Source organism: Schistocerca cancellata, chromosome 7 (genome assembly GCF_023864275.1).
Source record: "Schistocerca cancellata isolate TAMUIC-IGC-003103 chromosome 7, iqSchCanc2.1, whole genome shotgun sequence".
NCBI classification, from domain to species: Eukaryota; Metazoa; Arthropoda; class Insecta; order Orthoptera; family Acrididae; genus Schistocerca; species Schistocerca cancellata.
Window position 1 is genome coordinate 419,261,600 of NC_064632.1, and position 22,899 is coordinate 419,284,498.

The window sequence follows — 22,899 nt, forward strand, 5'->3', positions numbered from 1 at the left end:
TTGAACCATTAAGGATACTTCACATTAAGTACATAGAATTTCACCACTCATAACGTTAGTACTGGCCGTTAATACAATATGAATGAGTGCACCATTGGGCGCATTTCATGACTGACGATGTAATTTATACAACTTTTTGACAACAGTGACGAATTCATGGATTTTATTATTTGGTGTCATTGATTTTATATCGTCTAGTATAATGTAAATATTTTTATGAACCTGATGGTGGTGTGTGGACACGGTTGTTCAATAAAGGAATTTTATCAGCAGCTCTTGGCAGTAAAGCATGATGTTCTATGTACGAGCTTTTGCGCACCACCTTCTTTAGTCGTTGTCTTCGTTTTTTCGTATTTCATGGAATACATCAAGTAATATCCTTGGTGCATCTAGTAACAATTTGGCTAGCCACATCTCTTGACCACCAAAATTTAATTTTCATTAAAATCATATTTACATCTTCTCCTCCACTCTTCACCCTCATGCTTTCTGTCTTTGTAATTCCCAATGGTATTATTCATTAACAAGCATCATTTTGTAAAAATATTTCACTTATCTCTCTGTCGTAAGTAAAAACTTTTAATAAAATGTTATATAGAACACATAAATCACATAGATCACATAAATACTTATATAAGTTCTATATCAGATTTCGCCAAACTGCAGCCCACTAGCTGCATGTAGCCCCAGTCAAGTATTCAGGAAGCCCAAGGTTCTCAGCCATTTTTTATGACAATAAGCATCTAGCAACAAACAGTCGAATCCAAAAACAGTCAGATAACATTAAAAGCTTCTTAAGAGTTTACTTTTGCTACTCAGTAATAAACAAAAAAATATTTACCTATAAAGTAATATATTAAAATGTGCTTAATTTTAATTGATGTTGGTGAATATGGCCATTAAACAAGCAAAGTTGTCTGCTTACATCAGAGGTAGAGGGATAAGTAAGTGCAACTACTGTGAAGTTAGAGGATGGGAGAGAGGAAAGTTTTCTTATTTGTGTTCCAGTGCTGACAATTCATTGGCCTATGTGCCTCATGTCGATGAGCTGTTGCAGCATAAATTTCGAATGGAAGTAACATGGATTCATGATTCATGAATGCGTATTATAGAGAAGGTCATCTTCAAATACTGCACATATTTGCAGCAAAGAATGTGAAATTACATTAAGGCCATTGTAATACAATGCAGTGAGTAGGAGAAAATGACATTCAAAAATTTAATAAACACTTGTGATTGTGTCTCATATTGCATAATGCACTTAAATATAACAACTGTTCTTAGGAGTTCGACTGCCAATCCTGTCACTTAACAGACTGTAGACTACCGATCCCGACATGTGACCAGGTACAATTTCTCCCACTTCTAAATACGAAATCACATAGATTGATGCTCTTGATAGGTCTTCATTGTGTTGCATGGGATACGTAGTTTCTAAAACAGCCGTTTGTTGTATTAAGTCATACTGCTGGAGAACGGCAACTGTTCGTTCACTACGAAGAAGCAAAAGACATAGCTTCACAGTTTCTTACAGACGACGAAATTATGCCTGATTTAGAGAAATATTTTGATGACATTGAAAGTGAGTATAACGAAATCGACGATTCTGATGACTGTCCTGAGTCTGTGCAAGATGAATTGTGTCAAACTTCAAGTGAGTATTTCGCGTTTTGATTTCTCAAAGCCTTCGTTGGAACACTGCGTTTTTTCTAATGTTTCTTCATTTTCTCAACCATGGAATACTTTTTTATTTGTTGTAAGCAAACAGGAAAGGCTTCAAGAAAAGACACTACATATCAGTGCAATGAGTGCAAAACACTCATGTACAAGAAGTCTTGTTTCAAAGTATATCAACCAAAACACTACTACATGAAAGAAATGTGTCATAATTCATACATGTGATCTAGAAGAAGTAGTTTCAGGCTTCCATAAAAGGTTAGTGCTACAGTTACATGCTGGCTACCATTCTTCATAAAAAAAATACTAAAAAACCATAAAAATAGTCAGCATCCTGAGATACAGCAAGGTTAATGTGTGCAGAGTCATAGTGCTAATCAATTAATCATCTGCTCACACAGCCAACATAGCACCACTTCATCAGACAATTAAAGTGTCACAAATTTCGGGTCGCTGAGAGTCATAGTGGCCACGGCCTTGCCTCAGTGGATACACTGGTTCCCATGAGATCACCGAAGTTAAGCGCTGTCGGGCGCGGTCGGCGCTCGAATGGGTGACCATCCAGGCTGCCATGCGCTGTTGCCATTTTTCGGAGTGCACTCAGCCTCGTGATGCCAATTGAGGAGCTACTCGACCGAATAGTAGCGGCTTCGGTCAAGAATACCATCATAACGACCGGAAGAGTGGTGTGCTGACCCTCGCCCCTCCTATCCGCATCCTCCTCTGAGGATGCCATGGAAGTCAGATGGTCCTGGTAGGCCACTCGTCACCTGAAGACGGAGTGAGAGTCATAGTCATTTGAAACAGAACAGTCGACATGAAGTATTCCGACCCGTACTTGGAGACCAGCAGTTTATCGCGCCCTTAGTATGCCTAGTCTATTAGGGACTCTAAACATTTAAGTACGGAGGTCGAGATACCACCCCACAGTGTCGGTGTTGTCTCTTGAGCAAAAACGTTTGAAGACTCCTAGTTCATAGCGATCGCAGTTGTCCCAATATGTTTATGAATATTATCAAAATTCTTAACACTCATTAAATTAAAACATATTGTTACAGACTCATCAGAAGTTTTGTTTTGAAAACTGTGCTTCGTTTTTTCTGTTGGTGACACATCTCTTACTGAACATATCTAGGGGTGGAATAATCACACACTATGGTGCTTCCAGTGAGGAGGAAGGGGGCAAGTGAATGAGTATCTAGTGTCAGAGCATTGTACTGATCCTCAACATCTCTGTGTGTGGAGATGTCACCAGCATAGCTAGACCATGAGTGGCAGACTCTGCAGAAGACAATGCTGTTGGTTCCAACTGTAGGTTGTATTGTCCCTGATTGGAGTAAACCGTTAGACTTGGAGTCATTTATGAAGCCTGGTGATGCCTCAGAGTACTGTCCATGGGCTGTTCATTCATAGTACTTCAGCTGGTGGCAATGGTGGTTTGTAAGACTGCCCTCAACAGAAGTGGTTCTAATGGCTGTACAGGATGTCCTGTGTGGTGACTTGTAAATATTAGTCAGTCATAGGTGGCTTCTACCGTGGTTGGAATTCAGCCCTGTGATCTGCCCAAATTGCAAGCCCATATTTGATCGCTATGTCTGAAATGAGAGGTAGTAACATTCTTAGCTGTCTCCCATAAACTACTTCAACTATACTTCTTCCTTTTATTGATAGTGCCCAGCATTGGTTCATTTTGTAACAGTCAGTACTTCCCCCATTCATTTGCTTATCTCATTTCTCCGCCATTCTCTCTGTTTCTCTTTTACCATCATGGTGGAATGGTGCTGTGCTTACGCTTACACGTTTAATATTCTGAATTCTGATCATATGCGAAGTTTATTAGTGTCCATACACTCATGGAGTAGAAAGGGATTAAAATTCAGACTAGCAAAACCTAAGCAGAAAATATGAACTCCGTTTTCAAATGTTCTTTTACAAATGAGAATCCAGGGGTATTTCCACATTACAATTTTCACGCCACTGTGAAGATGAGCATTATGGATTTTAGCGTCATGTTGGAAAACAGCTGAGATCTCTAAAACTGCACAATGTCCGGGGCCCAGTGAAATCGCTATCAGATCCTGTTCCAAATTTGAAGAAGAGATCCTCATTTAGCCCTAATCTACCATAGATCCCTCGAATAAAAGGATATTAGATGTGATCAAAAACACTACCATCAAATTTTATTGACGTCCATTTTTTGTGGAATCTTAGAAAATATTCTGAGCTCAACATAATGAAGCATCTTGAACAGAATGACCCTCACCACGCCAACTATTATGGATACCGAAAACATTAATCATGTGAAACCCAACTCATACTGTTTTCACATAACAACCTCAAAGACAAGGATCAAGGTAGGCATGTAGATGTAATGTTTCTCGATTTCCGAAAAGCATCTAACCCAGTACTACACCTATACTTATTATGAAAAGTATGATCAAATGGGAATCAAGCAAAATTTGTGATTGTATTGATGATTTCTTGTTTGGGAGGACACAGCATGTGATCTTGGATGCAGAGTCATTGAAAGATGTAGAAGTAACATCAAGCATGCCCCAGGGAAGTGTGCTGGGACCCTTGCTGTTCACAATGTATATTAAAGATATCTTAGACAATATAAATAGTAACCTCACACTTTTTGCAGATGATGCAGTTATCTGTAATGGAGTACTGTCTTAAGAAAGCTGTGCAAATTTTCATTCAGGTGTTAATAAGATTTTGAAGTAGTGCAAAGATTGGTAAATTGGTGGAAATATTCAGAAATGTAAAACTGTGCACTTCTCTAAACGAAAAAGAATGCAGTACCCTTTGACTAAATCATCAGTGAGTCACAACTGGAATCAGTCAACTCATACAAATACCTGTTTATAACTCTTTGTAAGGATGTGAAGTGAAAATATCAGAAAGACTCAGTTGTAGGAAAAGCTGGTTGCTATAGTTTGGTTCAGTGATAGAATACTAGAGATTTGCCATCAGTCCACAGAAAAGAGTGCTTACAATTCACTTGTATGATCCTTCTTAGAAAATGACTTAAGTGTGTGGGGTCCAATTCAGATAGGACTGATAAGGGATACTGAATGTATACACAGAAGGGCAACAGTTATGTTTGACCTGTAGAGGAGTGTCACAGAGATGATGAAGAAACGAAGTTGACAGGTCGCTAACATATAATATGAAATAAGAATAATAAAAGCCTCAACACACTGGGTCATAAATAAAGTTACTTCAGCATTTGTCCATGACTCTGCATCCAGTGTAATACGCTCCTTCATCCTTGCTGAGAGATCTTCAGTTTACTCTAATTTTGATCCATACCCTTTATGATCATACTTCTATTAATAAGTGTTGGTATGGTATAGAGTCGAATACAATTGGTAGTGCCATCCATTGTTACTGAGCAGTTCTAGACACTTCAGTCTGGAACTGCGCGACCGCTACAGTCGCCTCAGGCCTGGATGTGTGTGATGTCGTTAGGCTAGTTACGTTTAAGTAGTTCTAAGTTCTAGTTGACTGATGACCTCAGATGTTAAGTCCCATAGTGCTCAGAGCCATTTGAACCATTTCGGTAGTCATGAAATAGCACACCTGCCTGATTGTCTTGATCAATGGCTTTCATGATGTCACTAGGGGAGAGTGGCAGATGACTGGGTGTTGTGTGACGTCCTTAGGTTGGTTAGGTTTAAGTAGTTCTAAGTTCTAGGGAACTGATGACCATAGATGTTAAGTCCCATAGTGCTCAGAGCAATTTGAACCATTTTTGAGAGTGGCAGCTGAGTTTTTCATAGTCAGTGCTTTTGGAATCAATACTGGTTGGCATGGAGTAAGTCATTCTGTTCAAGGTACCTCATTATGTTCGAGCTGAGAAAATGTTGCCAGTCTGTAGCAGATCGATGTCAATGATATTGGACGACAGTTTTGTTGATCTTATTTTAGATAGAAAGGACTGTGGTTTCTTCCAGTTATTGGGCACAGATTTTTGTTATAGGAATCTACTGTGTTATGATTAAAAGAGGGGATAATGGGCACATAAAATCTGTATATAATCGAATAGAGATTCCTCAATGATCTGATTCTCAACATCACTGACACTACTAGGTACATCACTCATCTTTGCAGTGGTGTGTGAATTTAATTGATGAAATGCTCCAGGATTTTACTTTGTAAATGAAGCTCTCAGCCGGCCACTGGTGGCCGAGCGGTTGTAGGTGCTTCAGTCTGGAACCGTGCAACCGCTACAGTCACAGGTCGGAATCCTGCCTCGGGCATGGATGTGTGTGATGTCCTTAGGTTAGCTGGGTTTAAATAGTTCTAAGTTCTGGGGGACTGACGCCTGAGATGTTAAGTCCCATAGTGCTCAGAGCCATTTTTGAAGCTCTCAAAATTAAGTTCAGCATTTTTATTTTGCTTTGCTTTCCTCAGTTTTTAGTTCCTGTGTCAGTCATGAGTGTTTTGACATGATCTTTGACACCACTGATAGATTTTATGCATAACAACAGAATTTCTGTATATTTCGATATGATTTTCTAAAGGTTCTTGTTGGAGGATTTACTCATTGCCTCTTTGAAAGGCAAATGTATTTCATCTAGCATCTCTGTCTATACTCCTGCACTTTTGTTTTGTACATATTGTGCAATAGCCCCTATTTTTTAACTGAATTTTCTCATTTTGAGAAGACCAAAGGAGCGATCTGTTTTATGTGCTAAAAACATTCAACAGTCTAGATTGCATAAATATTTATTTATTTAAGACAACTGGTATCAAGAGAATTTGTTGTCATCTTCATATCTTGAAGTAGCTTCTTGTTATGAAATGTGTTCATTTTACATTGGACCTCACACCTAATTATCATATGGATGAACTCAGCTTATTATGAAAGGTTTGTCATAACTAAAATTTACCTGTTTCTTTGGAAGTCTTCTTACAGAAACTGTATACATGAAGGGCCCCTCCCATCTCAAACTGTTCTACAATTACATAACTAACCAGTGCTTGATCAACTCTTCTTCTAAATTTCAGCTTATTAAGATAAACCATGGGTGAACATTTTGGTAATAGAAATAAATAATTACCACATCACTTAGGACTTTCTGAGTATATTTTGAAATGTTAGATGAGCGAGTACCTGTACTGCACTACAACTCTTATTCTATATCTTCTTGGTTGTTTATAAACCATGTACCCCATCAGAAGCTTTTATCAAACTGTCATTCAGGTCATAATAACTTATTTGATGTCATTCCTTGTTTGTTTCGATACCCAAGCTTTTGTCCCTCACCTAGTCATAATACTTAATTGAGCATCAATTAACTGACTGATGTATTATATTCTCTAACACTTTTTCATACTAGTATGTGACAAATAATGATGTGATTCAGTGCACTAAATCTCGGAATCTCCAGTAAAACGTCGTGATTTGCATTGGCCCTATAAAAGTCTAAAATGAAAGAAGTGTTACCAGTAGATAATTAATCATTCTACTGTGTGGAAAAAATTATGCAGTACAGAAGATAGATTTATAATAAAGACCTCCAATTGTCAAATATGCTGTAGGGTACCATAAAAAGACAAGCAACAACTGTCTTCAGTAGCAACTAAGAAGTGCATGATACATTGATAATATAGGTTATCTGTAAATCATATTTGCTTCAATATTTCTCAGTTTAATTCTACTCTCATATGTTACTTATGTAAAGTGGCAGTTTAAAGATAAGCTGTAAATTGTAAACAGTGTTGGAAAAGAAATAAATTATTGCAGAAATTACTGGTTCAGCCATGTCAGATATTTGGTTACAGACAGGGTTCAAGATGTATGTGCAGTGTATGAGAACTGTTGCAGAATCATGACACCTTTAACATAAAGCCACCAATAATTGAGACCCACTCCACAGATAGACATCTAAATATGATTGTTGATGAAACTCATTATGGATTGGGGTGTTTCAGTCTCTTCTGAGACAACCTGTAAACGAACGAATCACTGAAATTAAACCTTTCAATATGGCGTCAAATGAAATAGTATTGGCGGATATGAATGTTGTAGTACAGGTTATGGAATTAGAGCTGTGACAAGAGTTAAATACAAGGAAGAAGACGCAACCAATATCTTGGTTCTGAAAACAGATTTTGTACACGGAAAATGAGGGGTCACCAACACAACTATGAAAGAAATAAGACTCAGACATGAAAATGCTGTCTGCAATGGCAAACAAACCAACAGCTGGCGTGTAAAAGCAGGTTCACACATGCAACAAAAGTGTCACCACAGCTAGTGGCATATTGCATCTGCAGTGCAATTGCATGTGTAAACTCCCAGTTTTTAGGTGAGAAACTTGAGAAACGCAATTTTTTTCATGCTACAAAAAGTTCAACTTGGTTGTACTTTGTTGCGCCACTTTCCTGATACCACTGCTCCCTGGTGGCCTAGTGGCAGTATTTCGAAACACGTATCTATTGCAGTTGTTGTGGAATAATTGCTGCTGTACTCAATTCGATTTCAGAGTGTTTTCATTTCATTACTGCAAAAAGTGAAAAGAGTGGTTGGCACAAACACACTTGCAGCTTATGGAAGTATAACAACAGCAACCTATGTTTTATTTCCTGCAGCAGTGTGTGTTTTCGGTAGGGGTGGAGAGAGGAGGATGGGAGCAAAACCAATGACTTATCCCATAAAATCTTAAAAGATTTTTGGATGAATAAATAAATAAACTTCATATATGTAACCAAAAAAGCAAGCGGTATAAACTCTGTGATTTGTGAGACCAAACATGGTTTAAATTGAGGATTATATGCAGTAAATAGCTCCCAAGTGTGATACGGCAGCTGTTAAACTTTAAAGTAATTGTTTGAAATGCCTGTATTAAAGAATACAATAATATTCTAAAATTTTGGTGTGTCTGCAGACGATATTTATAGGCCAACTGTTGATTTAGTTTGCCATTGCACACAGAATTTTCGTCTCTGAGTCTTATTTCTTTTATAAATGTTTGTGGCCCCTGATTTATCCTTGTGCAAACACTATTTTTGGATTCAACATTTGGGGTTCGTCTTCCTTGTATTTAACTCCTGTCACAGCTCTCATGCCATAACCTGCACAACAACATTCATAGCCATCCATATAATTTAACTTGATGCCATATTGAAAACTGTACAACTACATACAATTTCTGGCATTCTGTGTATACGGTAACTCATGATGCCACTATAGAAAGCCAGAAGTTGTTGCGGCACATTAGCTGCATGTGTGAACCCAGCTTAAACATCATTTGCAAATGCAACAATCTTCCAAAATATCAGAATCTTATTGTATTCGTTGATATAGGCACTTCATATAACTAGTTGTAGTTAAACAGCTGCCACGTTTCACTTGGAAGCTATTTTCTGAATATAATCCACAATTTAAACAATGCTTGGTCTCACAAATCACGAAGTTTATAGGACTTGCTTTTTCGGTTACATATATTAAATTTATTTATTTATTCATAAAAATCTTTTAAGGTTGTATGGGATAAGTCATTGGTTTCGCTGCCCCCTTCCTCCCCCCCCCCCCCCCCAGCCACATACACACTCACTGCTGCAGGAAATCAAACATAGGTTGCTGTTCTTATACTTCCAGAAGCTGCAAAATGGTATCAATTTTGTGTACTGTTTTCACTTGTTTCAGCAATAAGACGAAAACGCTTAAATCTATTGAACTACAGCAGCAATTATTCCACAATAATTGCAGTAGAATGCTTGTGTTTCGTATCGTATTTACTGGCATAGGTCGCAGGGGGCGGGGGCGAAATGGTGGAAGGAAAGTGGTGCAATAAATTACAACCAAGGTGAACTTATTGCAGCATGAAAAAAGTTGTGTCTCTTAACTTGCACTTCTAAAAGAGCTGGAAGTCCTGTTAGATAAGGCTAGCAGGGAATTCCCTTATATAATTGCAGCTGGTGATCTAAATACTAACATCTAAAAGATAACTGTTACATGAGGTGTTTTCAAGATCTGATTTTAACTTATGGACTTAATTCAGCAGTAGACAGTCCCACAAGGTGTTGTAAGAATACAGAAATATTAATATATCACGTGATCACTAATATACCACAGAGCAGGCAGACAGTACACATCACGTACATAACCACTGCAGACCACTATCGGGTATTAATTGAATTAGCAGGCAACATATGAAGGCCAGAAAAAATATTTAAAGAGTTTAGACAAATGAAACAAACATAGACAAGCTACAATGGCTACTGGAAAGAAGGAGATTTTAGTGAAGTATATGTAACAGAAAACCTAGATGAAGGATGGGAATCATTCTGCAATACATTAGGCCATAACATAGGTGTTGCATGTCCATTAGTATGTAGGGAAATAAATAAGAAGAATAATAAAAGTTGGGTCACAGTAGAGCAAAAAAGTTAGAGGGAAGAGGTGAAAAGTATGTATCAAAATTGTTTGCTATGGCCAATCCGAGAAAATAGTGATGCATATAGGGGAAAGAAGAAATCATACACCAAACTGTAAAGGAAACTAAATCGACATATTATGAAAACAAGATAGCAACTTCAACAAATACTACTAAGACCATATCGTCTCTCATAAATGAAGAGAGAAAAGGTGTAGGTGTGGAAAAGACTGATAACATAACACTTGAGGTCAGTGGGAGGAAACTCAGGGATGCACAGAATGTCAACAACGCTTTAAACAAACACTGTTTTGAAGTTGTGGACAAATTAATAACTCAAAATTATACTTCCAAAATAAAAACAATAAACATTCCATATGAGACAAAATGCTTATTCCTGACTCCAACTAATGACTCAGAAATTGTAAAAGTAATACATAGTCTAAAAACAAAAAACACTGAGGGACTAGATGTTTTATCCCCTAATGCTGTTCACAGTGGTTAGTAAAGCCATTAGCCGGTCTGATAAATTTATCTATAGAAAAAGGAATATTTCCAATGTGCCTGAAAAAGAGTAAAGTAATCCCTATATTTAAAGTAGGCTGCAAGAAAGACCTAGGAAATTACAGACCTATAGGTATTACATCTGTAATCTCTAAAACAATATAAATCACAATAAAAGACAGAATATTAAACTTTATACAAACATCATTCTCAATGATGAACAACATGGGTTCAGAAAGGACAAATCTACCAAAACAGCAATAGCTGAATTCGTAACACTTGTAACTGAAGCACTTGATGAACAGAAGACAGTCTGTGGTACGTTCATAGACCTATCTAAAACATTTGATTGTGTATGCCATGACACCTATTAGAAAACCTTCATTGTTATGGTATATGGGGAAAAGCAGTAGACACCATTAAATCGTTTTTTGATAAATAGAAAGCAGTATGTAGAAATAAAGCAAAAAATGAAAAATAATATTACAAGTATCTTTTCAAATTTTGAAATTGTGAAATATGGGGTTCCTCAAGGATCCATCCTTGGTCCACTACTTATACAGTAATTCTGTATGTCAATTATATGACAAAAACATTATCTAATAGTGTATTCGTGTAAGCAGTTGGTGCTTTATTTGTCGTTCCTATATCTACAACAGATGACTTGCAAGAGAAGGCTATATGAAAAGTGGAAACAATTATTTCAGGGAAAACGATCTCTTTATAAATGGAAACAAAACAACATATATGCAGATACACGCAAACAAAAACAAACTTTGGATAACATTACTGCCAGGCTTGGAGACCTAGAACTAAAGGAGACAGACAGCTATAAATTTCTAGTTGTAACAGTGGATAGATATATGACATAGGAGAATCATGTAAATAACATTTGCAGCAAAATAGGTTCAAGCATGTTTCTGATGAGAAAAATGTCAAAGCCAGTAAAAAGAAACACTCTACAAACAGTGTACTATGGACTAGTCCATTCACACCTCTCATATGGCGTCCTGGTCTGGAGAAATGCGGAAATGTGCACACTCAGAGAGTATGAGAATACTATGAACATAATACAAAAAGAAAAAATGACTCTCGTGTAGAAGGAAGTAGGCTAAAATTAACAGACAAAGAATCTGTAAATGCTGTACAACAGTTTACCACAATGTATAAAGATTATAGAGACTATGTCTCTATTTAAAAGAAAACTAAAAAGACATGTGATCAATATTTGTGCTTACAGTACTAAAGGACATCTTGAAATAAAAAAATAAATAGTGTGTCAGTATACATTGCAAAGGGAAACTGCAACAAATGTAAAACGGTGTTTAGAATCACTTCAAGTATGTAAATGTACGAAAAAGTATTCCGTGCCAAAACACTGATACTGCTGTTCTCTACTTTTTCTCCATTTTTCTTGGCAGTGCTGAGTGAAGACCAAGGACTTACAGAAAAATGAACTATATTATCATTGATGCCTTGTATAATGTACTTTCAATGACATTTTTTGTGAAAATACTATAAAATTTGTGTATATTTACTGTCTTTTTGAAACCAGCAAATACGTAACCGTCAGATTATAAATGCAATCATACATAAATTAGATTAGATTTACTTTCATTCCAATTGATCCGTAGTGAGGAGGTCCTCCAGGATGTGGAACATGTCAGAAAAACAACAATACATGGCAAATATTTATAACTAAAATAAATAAGCTAATGAACCATTCCACAGGTCCCAATTGGAATGATCGTCATTTTTAATGATACTACGAGTCATTTTACAAATACTAATGCACTGAATTTAAAATAAAAAAGTTTTTTATTTATTTATAAGGTAATAAACATGTAATACAACTACTGTAATACTTATTTACAATGAACACATTACTGCACTGAAATGGTGCAGAAGTTAGATTATACTTACACACACACACACACACAAACACACACAAATTTTCAGTGAACACATTACTGCACTGAAATTGTGCAGAAGTTATGTTGTACTTATATACAAATCAGTTGGTTTTACTAAGAAATTCATCAATGGAGTAGAAGGAGTTGGCCACCAATAAATCCTTTAGGCTTCTCTTAAACTGAATTTCATTGGTTGTTAAGCTTTTTATGGCTGCTGGCAAGTTATTGAAAATGTGTGTTCCTGAATAATGCACACCTTTTTGTACAAGACTAAGTGACTTTAAATCCTTGTGAAGATTATTCTTATTTCTAGTATTGATTCCATGAATTGAGCTGTTGGTTTGAAAAAGTGATATATTTTTAATGACAAATTTCATTAAGGAATAAATATATTGGGAAGCTGTAGTTAGTATCCCTAGTTCCCTAAACAGGCTTCTGCAGGATGTTCTTGAGTTCACACCACATATAATTCTTACTGCACGTTTTTGTGCCCGGAAAACTTTAGCTTGGCTTGATGAATTACCCCAAAAAATAATCCCATATGAAAGTAAGCATAGTATGCCAGCTTTTTCATTTTTATATCCCCTATGTCCCCTATTGATATATACCACTGTATTTTCGCTATGTGTATGTGAGCTTTATGTAAACATGACGTGTGCAGTATCACTGTAAGAAATGATCCACGGACAAATCAAGAATAACAAGAATAACCACTAAAAACTGGGAGTTCACACAAGGAACTGCATTTCAGCTGTCAGTCGACTGTGCCACGGACGTGCATTGACTCTCGTAACATCACATAATCGACTTTAAGTCGACAGTCACACTATACCAACAACTTGCTACATCGCTGGAGACGTGGGTCGTGATTTGTAAACAAACTGTTGGCAAACATATGAAATTTTTTTGAATAGTGTTTTGCATTTGATTGGATTATGGATATCGAAGTAGAGAATGTTCTGAAGCTGATATTTCCAAATGAAGTACCCGGTGTGTGTATTACTATTAAGAACAGTGTTTTGTATTTTTTTGCTTTCGTTTACTATAAACACTTCATCAAACGTGTGTATTTTCTTTTGTTGTAAACACATCTATAACAGTAATTCAGAAACTTGATGTAAGTACGACAACAGAAAAGGAATTACGCCGTCGGTAATTTCTTGATATAAATGGTTGTCATTGTAAATATAAATTACTGAAATCCATAAACACACTTCAGAATCTGAGTTGCGAGTCAGACGATTTTCTATATTGATTTTCCTGTCTTCAAATTCACGATTCGTTCCTTCACTTTAGATTACAAAAGCTTTATATATTTCCAGTATCATGGCTAAGGAATTTTATGCTGACGTGTATGACACACATGAATGTCTTTTTTAATTAATTTCCCGAACACCCAGATTAGAATTTGACTGTGGTGATTATGAAGCCTATCAGTAATACCTGATTCTCTTCCCAGTGATACAGTCTGCTAGTAATTAAGGTATAAATCTTACGCAACTCTTCTATAATTAACAGTTTGTGAAGAATTGATGTTCTGATAACGTATGTTATAAGCTGTAGTGTAAACTATAAAAATCTTGACTTAGCAGCTAAGTGTCGTAGTTGCAACATTGAAATGTCGCATATTACAAGGTGCTGTTACTTATAACAGCCATAGTTTTTTGATGTTACACGTAGTTGAAAGTCTACAGTAGGCCTATTTCCATACCTTTTCATTTTCAGTGTCATAGTGTCAAAAATGTTTGCAAAATATTTTGGGATTTTTGAATCTGGTAATGTTTACTACCATCATATTAATTTCTTTTTAATGATTAACTGATGGCTTAAATACCATTCCAAGATCTCACAACCAAACTGTCAACTTTAAATCAAAGTGTGATCTCAGACTACAGTAGAGGTTCAATACTATCCAGCAAGTTTGATCAGTGATGTAGTAATGTTAATGGTTGATGTGATATCACCTTTTGGTGCATATTTTCACAGTATGGTTATTATTTGGTGAAATCAATCAGTGTGAAACCAGAAATCATGGATGTGGTGGCAGACTGATCTGTAGCTTAGGCCATTTGAAAAATCACTACTTGTTCCCTATGATGTTATAGTCACCATGTTTTCATGACATTTGTTGCATGTTTCTTACATTGTTAGTGAAAGCTGACATCTAGTGTTGAATATTCCTCATAATTTCAACATCATTACATCAGCGGTTCAATTGATGTGGTGTCAATATAGTCATTTTATAGTAGGAAATGAGAAGTTGGGAGACAGAGGGAGATGCCAATAGTACTAAAACATACCTGAGTATAAGGCTGGGACAAACAGAAAACACCTCAGGAAGCCCAAGTGACTTTGTCAAATATATGTTAAGAAAACTAAAAGTATATCAATCATGATTACTCAATTTAGTGTAAGTTGTGTGTTGCAATAAGCCATTCAGCCATGTGCTTTTTTCTGTGACCACTACAATACTTGCCTTGATCTTGGAATACTAAAATTATGTGGAAAGCCACATAGATCAGAAAAAATTATTCCCTTTAAAAATTGCCTCAGGTCAAAAAAAGCAACATGCTAAGATGCAAGACGCAGCACTTGGCTACCTTATTGCTCCATCTGTTCTGACTTCTTCTCACTAAGTGGCCTTCTCATTGCCATTTCAAGTTGGTATCTCTCTCAAGGATGTCTGTTACCAATGTTGTTATAGTGATATCATTCCTGATCTCGCACCTGAGATTGATGCATTGCTTCTGCCTCTCCTTTGCTCTTTGTGCACACTGTAACTGATGAGCATTCATCTTTGTCAGAGACAGTGTTTCCAGATCTTAAGCTGTTAGTAGTAGAACACAGGAATTATACTTAATATATTTTTGTAGGGCCACCCTTGTTGATTGGGATGAAATGAAACTTTCTTAACACTCTTGAACTCAAATTTATTCTTTTTTAAGTTTCTTCCCTGTGGTTGACTTTCTCTTGCTGAATTTTATTGCCAACATACTCACTTTTAACCAGTTGGATGTTTGGACACTGAAGTATAGGTCTAGTTTGTTTTACACGCATCTCCAAACCAACTACAGAGGCAGCTTTCAGTCTGTGGATCGTAATTGTCAGGCCTTAACTTATGAGCGTGATGATGTCAGCAAATTGTAGGTGATTCAGAGACTGGTCATCAGTTTTGATCCCGTTACTATCCCAGTCCATATTGTTGGGATGCATCTTAATAGTTAGGATAGACAACTCTGGAGATACCTTATCCTCTCAGTGAACTCCTTTAGTTACTGAGATGTTCTCAGCTGTGAGCTCTTCATTGACTTTCATTGTTGCTTAATAATAAATAGACATCGAGTTACTTCATATTTCTGTTTGAAACTGGCATTCATTATAGATTCCATGATTGCCCACATTTCCACTGAATCAAATACTTTACAAAAGTCATTACTAGATGTGATGTTGCGTTCTTGGGTTTTTTCAAGAAGTTGAATAATCTGATATAGTTAACAGTTGATACACTTTTGCAAAATCCTAGTTGTTCAGCGCATTGTTAGAAATCAAGTTATTGAGTTAATCAGTTGGTAATGGCTTTAGTCAGAAGCTCACACACATGTGCTAGAGGACTTACAGGATGATGATTATCAAATTTTTCTCTGTCTCCCTTCTTGAACTGTAGTGCCATTTCAGCAGTTTTCAAGATGTTTGGTATTATCTCAGATGTGTCAAACTTAAAAGTGTGTTGATACCTTGACTGCCCTTGTTATGAGTTTTACTGTAAAATTGTATTGTCTATTGGATTTAGTCCAGTTTTCCTTGTGATACTAAGGGCTTGAGAATACATCCAGTGTGATAATTGCTGGAATTTATCTTGTATCACTATTCCCAGTGTGCTTTCGGACCTATAACAGTGGTATATTTGCAAAAACACTGGTGTATATTCAAACGGAAAATGGCCCTTGAATCCTCATCCAACTATTCTCATTTAGGTATTCTGTAATTTCTCTATCTCCCTATAGGCACATGCCGTAATAGTTCATTAGAAGGGTGACTAACAATTTCTTCTCAGATTGTATGCTCTGACAGGCCTTAATCAGAAATTAATGTTGTAGGAATGTTCATGTAGAATGTAAATACTTGAGGATGGAAGGAAACTGCACTCACCAAAAAGCAGAATCATCCAATTATCAATCCTTAAGTATTTACATTAAGCATCAACATTTCTTTTACCTGCCTTGTGCTTCCAAAATTATTAAAAGATGTATCAAATAGAAAAGAAGATATATTACTGAGTTGTTTTTCTGATTAAAACTAGGACACAAAGGGATTAAAATAAATGAGATAAAAAAATGCAAGAGCCAAAAACGCTTATATGGAATAATGTCGTCCCATCATACAGTCCCATGCTTTAGCTATATGCCTTTGTAATAGAGAACCATTTGATGAGAGGGATGATGAGTATATGCTACATTCAAAGTGGTTGTGCATTATGGCTGAGGAAAGAACACCAGTCAGTTTGCTGAAGGTTTAGCCTGTTAATTCAGCTGATATTGAAATCCACATTTAACATGCTCCTAAGACATCAACAGTAGAGGGAGGCTGATATTCCAGTTATTGTCGTTGTCCCGTAAATTGGCCACGATCTACAAATGGAACTAACAACATTTTAAATACTTCAGGAGTAAAGAAGATCACTAAACAAAAAGCAGCAAAAACCACACACACACACACACACACACACACACACACACACACACACACACACACACAAACATAATGGGATTGTTTTTCCTACTCGTCTGCACTAATTTAAATTTATCTACGTGTAGGGAAAGCTGCTGTTCATCACACCAGTCAAAAATTTTTGCTAAATCATCTTGTATCCTCCTACAGTCTCTCAATGACAACACATTGTTGTAAACCACAGCATCATCAACAAATAGCCTCAGATTGTTGCTCATGCTGTTTGTCAGATATTTATGTCTATAGAGAACAATAGGTGCCATATCACATTTCCATGGGGCACCCCTGATGATACCACTATCTCTGGTGAACATTCCCCATTAAGGACAGTGCACTGGGTTCCATTACCTAAGGAGTTTTCGAGCCACTCGCATATCTGGGAACCTATTATGTATGCTCATACCTTTTGTTAACAGTCTGCAGCGGATTACTGTGTCAAACAGTTTTGGTATTGCACATGCAGTTATTTCATGTGCTTTTCTCTACAAATGCTATATGTTCCTCTGGCAAGGAGTGTGGTACCAATAAAGAACATAGTGCGGACTTCTGTCCTGTATATGCCAGCTTCCATTTGTATAAAAAGACTAAAAATGTGAAATATGAACTAGGAGAGCACTGTAGGGCAATTATTTTCTAAGGAAAAATTGCCAGCACCAGTGAAACAGAAAATCATCTGGTGATGCATGTAATACACAAAAGAAGCCTCTGTTACAGAAAAACAGTGTATTTTACTAAGAATGTTGTAGGCTACATCCAAAGAATCAGGGATATCATAGGATCTACTGACCGAGCAAGGTGGCGCAGTGGTTAGCACACTGGACTCGCATTCGGGAGGACGATGGTTCAATCCTGCATCCGGCCATCCTGACTTAGGTTTTCCGTGATTTCCCTAAATCGCTCGAGGCAAATGCCGGGATGGTTCCTTCGAAAGGGCACGGCCGACTTACTTCCCCATCCTTCCCTAATCCGATGAGACCGATGACTTCGTTGTTTGGTCTCTTTTCCCCAAACAATCCAGTCGATAGGATCTACAAAAGACTGCACAACTTCTTTTCAATAAGGGGGCTGTGGACCATTGCCGCAGCATAACCAGCAGACCACTTAATAAATATTCAAGTAATGCTCCAAAAGAATTGCTGTAGTCAGTTAACCGCTCATGAGACACAAAACTGAAGAGACTATTGGAATTAACTTTCTGACGTGAATCAGTAATATGGCTACAGGCTCTCATCATCTATTGACCACTAAGTTTTCCCTATGGACTGTTATGTACATGGCATGACAGTAGAATATTGTCTGAATGTAATACACCATCAGTCGGGTGTGAAATGAATTCTGACCTGCGGACATGTTTGGTTTCACAAAAACAAATGCTAGTTACTGGTGACCTAATTGTAGAGAGCTGCTGCTTATTATAATGTCCACATCAAGTTGTAGTTTGCTGTTGTAGCCCCCCAGCTGTACAGGGAGACTTCACTAATTATGTCTAACATGTGTGATGGCTTAATGTGTGTCACTGCAATTTTTAATCAAAAGAATGTTTTGTTGCAGCTCTCCACTCTTGTCTGTCCTGTGGAAGTATCTCAATAACTATTACAGGCTATGTTAATTTAAACCTGTTTGCTGTAATTAAACCCTGGTCTCCTGCTATGATTTTTACCTCCCGTGTTTCAAAATTAAGTGTTCATCAGGGCTTCAGTTATGTCTTAACAAACAGTCCCTTCTTTTAGTTAAGATCTGGCGAAAAGATCTTTTCTCCCTGATTACATTCTGTGCCTCTTCATTGGTTACTTGATCAACCCATCTAATCTTCAGCATTCTTCTGTAACACCACATTTCAAATGGTTCTATTATCTTCCAATCTATACTATTTAGTGTCCACATTTTATTTCCGTATATGGCAACACTCCAGACAGATATTTCCTTACACTTAAATTTATATTTCTCTTCTTCAGAAAAGCTTTTCTGGCTAGTGCCAACCTTCGTTTTATTTAGGCTTAATCTCTGTCATATTACTGCTACTTTTAGTGTCTCATTTCCAAATCTATCTCAGCCAGTATCCCCTGATTTAAATTAACTACACTTCATTACCATTGTTTAATTCTTATTAATGTATATTTCATAATCTTTTCTCAAGGCACTATCCATTCTATTCAACTAATCTTCCATATCCTTTGCTCTGTCTGATACAGTTACTTTGTTTTCATTTCTCCTTCCTGTGCTTCTTTGGATTAGGTCATGACCAATTTACTGTCCTGTCTTCACCGCATCCTATCCTACTTTGTAAATTCATTATATGTAATATATTTAGATGATTTAAATGCCTCTCAGTAAAAAAGTTTTAAACATGGCTTCGTAGTTCGATGACCATTTAAAAATTAAAGTTAAAGCAATTACAGCCCTCAGACACAAAATTTAAGTCTTTTTATCAGGTTCCAACACTTCTATGAGTGACTTTATCAGAAATTAAATATTCTATATGGCATATAACATAAATACAAATTTATGGGACTTTCTTTTTACATTACTTACGTGATAAATATCAAGCGTATCTTATACATGACATGTAAGTACTGTTTCTTTCTTTTACTGTTAGTCAGTACTTGCACTTTTATATAAAAAAATCCCATAAATCTGTACTTATAGTCCAATTTGAATATTTAATTTGTGATTAAAGCACTCATAGAAGTGTTGAAACCTGGTCGAAAGACTTAAATTTTGTGACTGAGGGCTGTAATTGCTTTAACTTTAGGCTCTCAGTATCTTGTGGTCTTTTTAAAACTGTCCGCCAGTGTAAACAAAGGTAGGGTAACTCATTTAGTGGATAGTTCTGGGTATTGAGTACACCTAGTACTGAGCCTCATGAAATACTGAATTCAAATAAGTAATGTAAAATTGCTCTTTAATAAATATGATGTACATGAAATGGAAAAGAAACTATACATAATGTGTGCACACTTCCAGATAGCTGTCTTACAGTTGTTTTTTCCCCCCCACATGGAACAAGATTACTTATATATACAATTGTTTCAGATAACTGGAAGGAGAATCCAGATGTTGTTTTGTATCTATCCAAGCTTGGCTCATTTCATGTCGAACAGTTGAGTATGTATTACCAAAATTATTAAAATAACTTTTCCATTCTGATGCAGATGTTGGCCAGGGCTTTTTTTGATGGTGGTAATTTTTTTTTTCCTTTTTTTCAGTCAAAGAACCAGAGCGTCTCAATGAGGAAAAATCTGCAGTACTGGAACAGACTCAAGAACTTGCATTTTCTAACTATAAAACTTTTATTCAAACTGCAGAATGTTCCAGAGAAATATTCAAACAGGTATGTTTTCCATATGTGTTTCAGCTAAATCATTAATATACTGACATCTGTATTCATAGATTCTCCTTCTCATTTTACCGACATCTTACTAATCCAGTTGTAACAGCTTCCAGTAGTTTGGAGTCACATCTTCACCACTGTCTCCCATGGTGTGTACACCAAATAATTTTTTTATCATAATTTATTTTCTGCTTTATATTTGTTTGTATATCACAAACAATACAGAGAAATGTGCAGCATTTTGTCATGAGGGTTTGGAAAGTTGTCAGAAATATACCCCTATACAGTTTCCCATGTTATATTTCACTGTTAAAAGATTAAGAAATGTTACTGGAACTCACTGACAGCAGTCTCCATGTTACATGAGCAGTAGTGATTCTGTTAATTTCTGATTTAAAAACTCAGATATTGAACATTTCCAGTTTGGACATGTTGAACATCACCTGGACGCACTGAAAGCAAAGCTACCAGAGTTCTCCCACAAGTGCCAAGAATTTGGGCAGAAGTCAAGCAATATTAATGCACATCGTCGCCTAAACTCTCTGACTTTAACGAGGAATGCTCAGCTCTTGGAAGTGTTGGAACTGCCTCAACTAATGGAAACCTGCATACGCAATGGCAGTTATGAAGAGGCACTTGAGCTAGCTGCATATGTTAGACGACTTGGAAGAAAACATGGTCATATACCAATCATTGCTGTAAGTAGATTTTTTAATCTCTGTTGAATATAGATATTTACCGTACACAATATTGCACCACTTTCAATCTCTATTATCCACACTAACAACCTCACTACCAAGCATTTGTAGTCGTAGACTGTACAGCTGGTTCCGGCAGAGGTTCAAGTCCTCCCTCGGGCATGGGTGTGTGTGTTTGTCCTTAGGATAATTTAGGTTAAGTAGTGTGTAAGCTTAGGGACTGATGACCTTAGCAGTTAAGTCTCATAAGATTTCACACACATTTGAACATTTTGAACACTACTGAGCATTTTCCACACTTTACAGATACATAATTTTCTTATGGAGCACATGAATAATGCCTAAATTGACTATATTTGCAGTTTGCAGACATTAATATGTACGTGTGTGTGTGTGTGTGTGTGTGTGTGTGTGTGTGTGTGTGTGTGTGTGTGTGTGTGAGGGGGAGGGGGAGGGGGAGGGGATTGGCTTTGCGCAGATTTATACTAATGGAATGCATCTCATCTCAATATCATTCTTCAGTTGGAATATAAGCAATTTAGGCACCGAGTCTGGGACATTGTGGTGTGTTGTCATAGTGCTGTGTATGCTGAAGCTAATAATTAACAATTTAAGCCATTAAGAATGATAATTAACAATTGTTGTTAGTGGGAAAACCTGTTAAATGGCGCAGTGTTTTGTTACAATAAGAATGGTAAGAACAGCATATTGATTAGAGTATGTAGAGTGGAGGCATTTACATTATAATTAAAAAAGCCTATCAAAATTGAAACAGTGGGGCTGCAGGATGTGTAGGTTATATAGAAAGATTGGAGGCAGGTGCGGATGGCAGCCCCCAATATTGCCAGCAATCATCATGGCAGGTGAAGCCAGCAGGACCTGGCTGGGAGCAGGTAAAGGGGTACAGGGAAGGGACTGAACATGGAAGTTAAGATGCAGTTCTTGGGGATGGGCACCACTTCACTTCCGTCCCTGCAGACTAGTCCATCAGCAGACCTTGACAGGGGGAAAAAATGTCCACCATACATTTTATTGTGGCTTACAAGAGAGTAGTAGTCATATTTATTAAAGCATTCTTTAGATGTAGTCTCCATATAGGTAAACCAGAGAGAATTATGTAATTGCAAGCACTGGTAATATTTGACAAACTGTTGCATCTGACATCACTGCCACCAAGAATCGTGAGCAGTGGGGAGACAGACCATTGTTAGAAGAGACATAGCTTGACAGTTGAATGGGATGGACTTGCAGCGAGTATTGCTCCATCTTGGGTTCACAGTAAGCTTTGTTTGGGCACATTCTGTACTAGTAACGTCATCAAAGTAAAGTCGTGTGTGTAGTGAACTTTAATAACGTGTTTGAAATGCATTTATACTGGTGACAATCTACTGATGTTTAAAGATAAATAGTTTATGAACAAACCGTATGGCATGTATGACACTGGCGAAGGTAGGTGGGTACGGTGTATTGGCAAGGTGTTAGCTACTGAAGTGTTGTGGTGTTAGCTTTGCCGATGACCATTTGGTCACAACTCATAATACATGGGATTTGTTGACTTGAAGAATACAGAATTATGGCTTTTCAAATTATACTGGTGAGGTGTGGAAATCCCATGTGGCAAAAAGCATTAATTACACCTGGCCGACATAGGTTAGCAG

The 22,899-nt window shown here is 36.9% G+C and overlaps 1 protein-coding gene across 2 annotated transcripts in view; it reads left to right on the plus strand.

Moving 5' to 3' along the window:
* The first annotated feature begins 13,341 nt into the window (after positions 1-13,341).
* Positions 13,342-22,899, plus strand: part of LOC126092389 (conserved oligomeric Golgi complex subunit 8) — a 35,889-nt gene continuing 26,331 nt past the window's right edge. The window contains exons 1-4 of one of the 2 annotated variants that reach the window (XM_049907955.1): positions 13,342-13,474; positions 20,246-20,317; positions 20,419-20,543; positions 20,966-21,241. In XM_049907955.1, coding sequence (XP_049763912.1) covers positions 13,420-13,474; positions 20,246-20,317; positions 20,419-20,543; positions 20,966-21,241 — 528 coding nt within the window. In that variant the 5' untranslated portion in view covers positions 13,342-13,419. The remainder of the gene's footprint in view (positions 13,475-20,245; positions 20,318-20,418; positions 20,544-20,965; positions 21,242-22,899) is intronic. The other variant, XM_049907957.1, reaches the window with a different exon arrangement.